Raw genomic sequence first — 8936 nt, 5'->3', positions numbered from 1 at the left:
AAATCACATCTCGCACACGAAACTTCTAAATCATTTTCATGATACACCATTCTACTTTTGTTCCATTCTAATTTAACTTGTGTTTTTCTCCAATTTCATCCAATATACAACATTAATAATATATTTTGGGTCTTAAAAATAGATAGACATAATAAGTGAACCTCGTTAAATTTTAGTACTAATTGATTTATTTTCTTTATATACCTAATATTTGGATTTTGAGTATGGATCCCAATCATGAACAAACAATATTAATCTTAGGCAATTTAAAATTAATTTTTTTAGCCTACATTCATAACAAGTTTGGTATAAACGATAAAGTAATTATCATAAACTGTGATAAAAAAAACTAATATTACCCTACTAATGAGGTGACTTTAAGATGAAAAGAATAAATATAAAAGTTATAAAGGCTAAAATAGGATAAAAGAGGCAAAGTAGATTTTTTATGTACTTTTATTTTGTTAAAATAGCATTGTAATAAATAATTTAAAACGGAATAAAAATATAAACGTGGCAAATAAAATAAAAGAGACCCAATATATAAACACATACTCCTATAAAATATCAAAAAAGTAATGACTAAGGGTTGTGGTAGTGGTTAAACTTTGAATTTGATGACTAGCTGAAAAGATGGAAAGCGACCAGTTATAGTATTATAGTGCAAGTGTGAGCTTGCAAATTGGAGATGGTGATTTCATTTGCTTCTACTTCTTTTCTACTCAACTAAGTACTAAAACCAAAAATTGATTAAGAGAATGAGAATATTAGTATAACAATGAAAAAAAAGGTGGTGTGCGTTACAGGAGCAAGTGGATTCATAGGTTCATGTCTCGTTCAGCTCCTGCTCAATCGTGGCTACACTGTTCATGCTACTGTTCAAAACCTCAGTATTCTTCTCTTCTTTCCTCAATTCTTTCTAATTATTTCTTCTATATGCAAATTTTGTAAAATACAGATACTCTTATTTAATTCTATCATATTAATTAACGTTTTTCTTGATTTTTTATTTTTTTATTTTATATCATTTGAGGTGGCGGATCTAGACATTATATCAAATATATTCAAAATGTCAAAGTCAAAGTTAATAACAAAGTTAATGTTGAGTAAAAAAATTGCAATATTAATGTTTACTATTTAATTTGTCAATTATTATGTTTGATTATCGAAAAATATATGTTCAATTTGAATTAGGGCAAAAAAAATTATAATCCCTCCTATTCCCTTTAAATGTACCATTTCGTTTTTCAACATTGTTTATTAATTTCTTTTATTATATGTTGTTTTTAATCTATAAGTTAAAACATGATCAAGTGAGATTTTGTTTGATTCGTCTTATTGTAAAATTTATTAATATTTACTTATTATAATTTTTACTCAAAAACAATTAAAGATGTTTAAGATTGAAAATATGCATTGATAAACGTGCTAAAATTAAATGGGACATTTAAAAGTGAATGTGAGGGAGTATATAATAAAAAAATAGCACTAATTTATATTTGCCCAATGAATATAATGTACCTAATTAAAACAAAAAACATCATAGCCTATTGTATATTATACTCATTCAACTTGTTTAATAAATGTCACTATGATATAGTACATAAAGTTGTCGAAAATTATTTGATTAAGTGAAATTGAGTATAACCCAACTTGATTTGATCCGAATAACTTGGATTTTAAAAATCAATCAGATTAAATCGACTCAAGTTATTATATGTGAGACCCGGTCAAACATCCGGATGGACACTTCTAATATAATTAAACCTCATAAATTACTTTTAAGTTATCTATATCTATGTCAAGTGAGTTCAAAATAATAGCTTTTTTTGTTTTTTTTTTCTTTACTATTGATAGTAAATATACCTAAATTTTAAAAAATGAAGAATTAAGTTGGATCAAATCACCTATAGACACAAATGTGCCGGTCTCCGCCAGTGATTTGTGGTATGAGTATAATCTTTTTATTTGCGAGTAGGCTTAAAAAATCAAAATAAACAAGAGATATACTAAATTCATTTTGTAGGCGATTAGAATTAAGCATTGCTCACAAGGTTAAAAAGGTTAGCGCACAACAAGTAGATTAATCCAAAATACTCTACTTGAATAATAAATAAATGGTTATAATACTCCCTTATATTCTATTCAAATGTCATATAATTGAAAACGAACCAATTTAAAATGTAATAAAATTATTGTGTTCGTACATGTCATGGAGGAATGAAAAATATTTAATTATTCATTTTGCAAACAAAATTCTGCTGAAATTTTTGCAAACTTTCATCCATATGTTGGTGCTCCTAGGGAGTTTGAACCCTAAATCCGCCAGTGTCTCTCATTCAGTCCATATATGCATTATATGCTATAGAAATTCCTTAAAAATTTAATTGCATATCTAAGTTTATTTAAACTCTATAATGTAATAAAATTTAATATCTTGAATTTTAACTCAATAGATTTTAATTAAATATACAGAATTGATATAAATTATAAAGTAGTAAGGCGGGACCATTGAGACGTTATACCCACCATCTACCCACTACCTATGAAAAATAAGTCTTTTCATACTAATAACCACCACTACCCAAAATTTTACACCCCTATATGTTCCATATGAATGCGGTTCAAAACATATATAATTTTACCCGCCTACATTCCATAATTCTCCTATCTTATTCTCAGATAAAGAAATAGTATCATATGATATGATATAACTCTTGCTTATTATATATATTTTTTTTTGTTTTGGGGTGTGAATAACAGATGAAAAGAAGGAAACAGAACATCTAATGGCACTTGAAAGAATAGATGAAGAGAGGTTGAAGCTATTTGAAATGGATCTACTTAACTACCCATCTATTTTAGCTGTTGTCAAGGGTACTCATGGTGTATTCCATGTAGCTTCTCCTAATATCATTACCCAAGTTGAACACCCTGAGGTAAATGGTATTCCACTTAATTTCTTAGGTAGACTTCTATTTGCTTTTGTTGTGAATAGGCTATGGCAATGGTGAAGAAACAAACACAAAAACAAAGTGTAAAGAAAACAATCAAAACAGAGCACCAAACATCAATGGCAAACACACAAGAAATATGAGGTATCTAAGGATACCTCCCCCTCAAAGCAAGTTTCTTATCATTAATATACTCAACAATACATTAATGACTCACCTTACAAGCTTCAAGAACAATCTCCCAAAGCAAAGACCTCACCTTTAATGGTAGTCTCTCACAAACTCACTAATACAATGAAGAACTCTCTTGGATAAACCCTAGTTGCTTCTAGTGTATTAGCTTTACTCTCACATAACCCTAATGATGCTCTAAGACTCCTTATATAGTCATAAAACACATTAGATAAGCCTAGGACAAAAAGCTTAAAAGCCTACAAAAACCGTGACTTAAAATAAAAACCCGCGTTAAGCACCGGCTAGACGTTGCTCGACCCGAGCAGCTGGCACTCGACCAGTCGAGCGTAAGTCCAGAACTCACTGATTTGCTGCTGCATTAAGGCTCGATCGAGCCATACATGCTCAACCTATCGAACTCTCTTTAATGCCCCCCATTCTTCGTGTCTTGGCTTCATTAAGACGCCCCAAATCATCACCATCAATCACTTCATTGATTGACCTAAAACATAAGCTCCGATACTTCTTTGCACTTACAACTTCGTTCTCAAACGTGCAAGCCAAAGAGTAAGCAACATGGTGATCGAACTAACTTCCATCAAGGTGAGATTTGGAGCTTGACTCAACAGCTTCCTCCATTTGGAATAAAAGAATTCATTTTGGACAGAGGAATACTTCTTTCTTTCTATTAGAACAATATTAGTAAACAATGAAGTACTATTGAATTGCATTAAATTTTATATATGAAGTACAAATTACAATAATTGTTTAAATTAATAAATGCTTAAAAATGCATTTTAAAATAAAATAAAATAAAGTAATTTTAAGAATGATGTTTAGGTGTCCATTTTCAATGGAAAACTAAAAATTGTAATTCTTTATTTTCAAATAAAAATAAACTTTGGCAATTTGTCATGTTAAATTTGTGTTAAATTGCAAATAATGTTTGCTCATAAAAGTTAAACAATTTCTTTGTATGTATAAGGGCAAGTTGTAAGCATCTTAAACTCCGTTTAGATGGAGGCATAAGTGAACACAACTTAATAGCTTAACAAAATGTTATACTGATCATCAGTTCCTCAAATTCAATACAAATGCATTTGAAGCCTTTATTGAAGATGGAGTAAGCTTAGATAACTTGTTAGTTCAATCAAAAGCATTCTTGTAGAAGTAATTTATAACCCAAAAAACGGTGGTACGATATTTTGGTAAATATTTGAGACTAAAAATCAAAAATTGAGAAACAAATAAGTATAGTAATTAGTTAAAAAAAAGTAGTTAAATCACACAAAGATTGATGAATATTCTTAAATCGTGTATAAATAGTAAATGTAGCAAATTTAATGAACATACCAAAATGATATTTAGAACAAACTTAACAGATAGGAGTCATAATATAATATTAAATAAAAATTCTTATATTAGTAGAGGTTGTTCCCTAAGTATGAGTTTTAAGTTGAGAATTTAACACAATGCAGAAGGAGTTGTTGGAGCCAGCAATAGAAGGAACCATAAATGTAATAACGGCAGCAGAGGAGGCTGGTATTGAACGGGTGGTGGTGACCTCCTCGAGCGCAGCTATCATTCCCAGCCCCTGTTGGCCAGCTGATGTGCCCAAATCTGAAGCCTGCTGGACTGACGAGGACTACTGTAGGAGTAAAGGGGTAACATATCTTTGCTTTATTACCTTTTACTTTCATGTTGGTCAAGTTCCTATTATAGAATAACATGGAGATAATACTTCCAATTCATGCCATAAAGAGCTCTCGCCTTACTACATGCTTTCGACTAAAATGTTTGAAGTATATAGTTAAATGTAATCACTTTACTATATGATTTTCATTTGATTGTCATGGGTCGGGTCCAACTAACTCAGGCCGATCTATACTTGAACTCGAACTCGATCTCTTGGTATGAAAATTTTGGACCTAAATCTAGATAGGATTCTAAATGGGTCTGGATTTAATTATGCCTACTTAAACTTTTTTGCATTTTAAAGGTTGAGCTATTCTTGCTAAGTGAGCGTCTCTCGATGAATAACCACAAAACAAGAAGTCCATATGCTAATAATTTGTATTATGAGGCTATTAACCCATTACACATATACGAGACGCGTCTCAGTGAGGTCGTCTTGTACAAGAATTTATGTTAAAATTTGTAATTAGTCCATAGGCATTATATAAGTCTTAATTCAATCCAAATAAATTTAGAAATACATTGACAATGAATTTGACATATCGATAAAGGGATAACACTAGGAAGAATTAATGAAAATCATTAAAGAGCCAAAACTGAAAATCAATTTTTCAGGGTGCATTAGATTACATAGACCCAATTTAAAACATATTCAATTCCTGGCTATTTATTATCTATATGTTGTAGTTATGGTATCCAGTGTCAAAATTGTGTGCCGAGAAAGCCGCTTGGAAAGTAGCCGGAGAGAAAGGAATTGAACTGGTGGTTGTCAATCCGGCAGCTGTCTTAGGCCCTGTTCTTCCGCCTGTTTTAAGTGCAAGCATGGCCGTAATGCTTGGCCTCCTTCAAGGTATTACTGCTACATCAAACCCTAATTCAGATTCATTCTTCTAGCTCATTATCAGTGAAGCGTTAGTTTTAAACTTAAACATTACCCAATATAGTAGTTAGGTAACAAAATGTAATACGTAATGATTTTGTAGGAAGCACCGAAACGTATCAAGACATGTATATGGGATGCGTACATGTTAAAGATGTAGCCATGGCACATATATTGCTGTATGAGAACAAATCGGCAGCAGGACGACACTTGTGCTGTAAAGATATCTCTCATTTCAGTGATTTAGCTGCTAAGGTTGCTCAGCTTTATCCACAATATAATGTCCCTAGGTACGTTTTTTCTTTCGTCTCTTAGACCTTGTTTTTGAGATTAGAACTTACTATTGAATTTAATTAAGAATTGTTAGACAAATAACTGATCACTTATCGAAGAATTCGAAAGAGGTTAACAAACATATATGCTTGACAGGTTATTCCTCTTTTTATCAATTGATGTTAGGATGAAACTTCATTGGATTTGTGTGATATTAACTCTCCACTTGTGCTGGTCTTATTGTATACAAATTTAATGACAAACTTATCTTAAATTGAAGTTAAAGTAAATAGTACATGTCATTCTCTTAATGTCGAGTGACTCTCATTTAGATAGAATTTAAAGAGTCGAATTACATAATCTTGCACTGGTCATGATAAATAGATTGGATATAATTGTACTTCAAACATCATCTACATTGCACTTGTAATAATAATGAAACAAATTTTTTTAATTGAATTTCATTGTAAACATCGTTTGCAAATTTTCATAAATAAGAAGTCGCACATAAAATAATCAAATATAATCATTTCAAAAATCATTTAGTTTACCTTATTGATTTTGCATAGGTTCCCAAAAGACACACAACCTGGATTGCTAAGAAAACAAAATGCAGGGAAGAAGCTAATGGACTTGGGTTTGCAGTTTACTCCAATAGAGGAGATCATCAAGGATTCTATTGAAAGTTTAATTAAAGGAGGATATATATCTTCATCTGGAAATTATGAACTTCCAAAATCTAGTAAGAGTGCCCAATAAATTCTTGAGAACCTCCCTAATTATTATTTTCATGTTCTAATTATTTGTAAGCCTGGCACGGTGGCACCCCCCATATCCATATGAAGATCTTGATGATGTCAATAATGTAAAGTGAATGAGATGCTTCATCAGGCTTATGTAATGTGATCAAATGTTAGAATTAATTTGATGTACGTATAATTTGGTATATACCTCATCCTACAAAATTACCCTTTTTATAAAGGAAAAGTTTATTTGTCAACTTCCAAACAACTAATTGATCCTTATTAGGATATATATGAAAAAACTGTCCAAATATAATGTTTTAGTGATTTTTCTATTATAATTTCAACTTTTTAACTAAATCCTAAATAATATAAATGTTAGGGCTATTTGCTTAGAATGCGCAAGGTAATTAATGATTTGTAAAACAGGTGATTTTAAAAAAAAATTAGAAAATAAAGAATCGTCTACATTCCTACTACCATTGAAGGGTAAAGTCTGCAGGCCTTTGAGATTACTCAAATAAAATGAAGCTAGCAGATAATGAAATATTTGTAGGAATTTAGACGCGTAAAGAAAAATTACAAGAAACCTTTTAATTTACATCTAAAACAGGATTTCATGCATATAGTAATACGAATATAGTATATGAAAGAATCATACCCTTGTAATGTGATATCCTCAAAAGATAGTATTGCATAACCATAATGTCAAGTGTCTTTCTTCAAATTTGGTCCACAAACACCAATTGGATCACTAGGTATGCTAGTACGGAATAAGAAAAACTACTATTCTTATTACTTTTTAGATGGAGAAAGATAGAGATTTAGCAAAGTGCATTTATATATGCACAAATGCGTCAACCTTTCATTTGCATTTTATATGTAACATATACATGTAAAATCAATATGATTAAATTTGTGTTTTAATTCCTAATTAAAACACCTGATCAAACCATACTAGTAACTGCTACACTATATAGTCCAAAGAGCATCTAATGATGGTACTGTTTTTATCAAATCCATAACTTTTATGTGTGACCTTATAGGACTCGATTATAGTAGCAGTTTATCTCATTAATGTACAAATCAAAGTTGGTTTCAAAAAAACACTATCATCACCTAATATAATCGAATCTATTAATCTCTATAATTTATATAATTTATATTTTAGTTGTTACACTGTGATTCTTCCGACGTTTATTTCTTTCAATCTCCCACTTTTCCTAGAACAAGTGTGTAACCTTAAATTCCTTAAGTCGCTTAATGTCAAAATTTAATAGTATAATGACGACTCACGTTATCTATACTAATGTGCAAATTTATTTCTCGAAATCTGAGTATGAACTGTAGAAACAAATGATAAACTCTTTAATCTATTTGAGCATGACCATGTATTTTTCAGTTTTTACTCTTCAAGAGGCCAAAGACACCAATCCTAATTAATATGAGGACTTATCCAATCTTGTATAATCAAAACTCCAACTTAACTTTTAGAAAACTTGAGCATTCCCTTTATAACCTCTTTTTACGACACGACGTTTGAGAATGTCAAAGCATACTAATTATTAAATGCAGATAGTTTCATAATCATGTCAAAGAAATCCACTAAATATAACAATGAAATTCGTCTAACAAATTATTGAAGAACATCAAGAAGGTTTATCCAATATGTATCACTATATATATCTATGTAAACGACTAGACAACTCTATTTCCTTATAGCCCATGAAATTGCACTATATATCAGCTTAGAAATTAGTCCTTTAAAAAATCATTTATGTCCAACTTAATGATTTGAACTAGGGATATATAGTACTTTAAATTTAATAATTTTATTTTATTTATAGGGTATCATTCTCAAATCACGTATTTGATAAAGCTATTGAATGTTATCAAATACTTTGGACATTTTATTTAACACCAAACATAATTAAATATGAACAATCACATTTTTTGATAAACATAAACAAACAAAACCAAATGCCTTCATATTTTTGATTAAGTTTTAGAAATACAGTACACAAATAAAGCCATTCTCCTATATGCTTAAGCCCCAAAGACTAATATGACTCTCATGCTTGGATTGAGATAAAGGTTTTGTCATTGAATCTACAATATTATTATCCGTACGAACTTTACAAATATTTACATCCTTTCGACGAACAATCTCACAAATGATGTAAAACATCTGGTGAAAGTGTTTGGACTTGAAATGTG

The 8936-nt window shown here is 30.3% G+C and overlaps 1 protein-coding gene across 1 annotated transcript; it reads left to right on the top strand.

The window, feature by feature from the left end:
* Nucleotides 1-583: 583 nt before the first annotated feature.
* On the top strand, nt 584-6976 carry LOC130809268 (cinnamoyl-CoA reductase CAD2-like). The gene is made up of 6 exons (XM_057674969.1): nt 584-890; nt 2764-2939; nt 4607-4792; nt 5511-5673; nt 5807-5993; nt 6546-6976. Exons 1-6 carry the CDS (start codon nt 779-781, stop codon nt 6733-6735), a joined length of 1014 nt encoding a protein of 337 aa, XP_057530952.1. The 5' UTR covers nt 584-778; the 3' UTR covers nt 6736-6976.
* Nucleotides 6977-8936: the final 1960 nt, after the last annotated feature.

Source organism: Amaranthus tricolor, chromosome 3 (assembly GCF_026212465.1).
Source record: "Amaranthus tricolor cultivar Red isolate AtriRed21 chromosome 3, ASM2621246v1, whole genome shotgun sequence".
In the NCBI taxonomy this organism is placed as follows: Eukaryota; Viridiplantae; Streptophyta; class Magnoliopsida; order Caryophyllales; family Amaranthaceae; genus Amaranthus; species Amaranthus tricolor.
The sequence above is the reverse complement of the archived record's forward strand: the minus strand, read 5'-3'. Positions and strand labels throughout refer to the sequence as shown.

What these genes read in the sequence shown, in the direction of transcription:
- LOC130809268 (XM_057674969.1), top strand. Translation starts at nt 779, where the DNA reads ATGAAAAAAAAGGTGGTGTGCGTTACAGGAGCAAGTGGATTCATAGGT. An exon ending in ACTACTGTAGGAGTAAAGGG is followed by an intron (nt 4,793 to 5,510) that starts GTAACATATCTT and finishes TATATGTTGTAG; the next exon opens with TTATGGTATCCAGTGTCAAA. An exon ending in CCACAATATAATGTCCCTAG is followed by an intron (nt 5,994 to 6,545) that starts GTACGTTTTTTC and finishes GATTTTGCATAG; the next exon opens with GTTCCCAAAAGACACACAAC.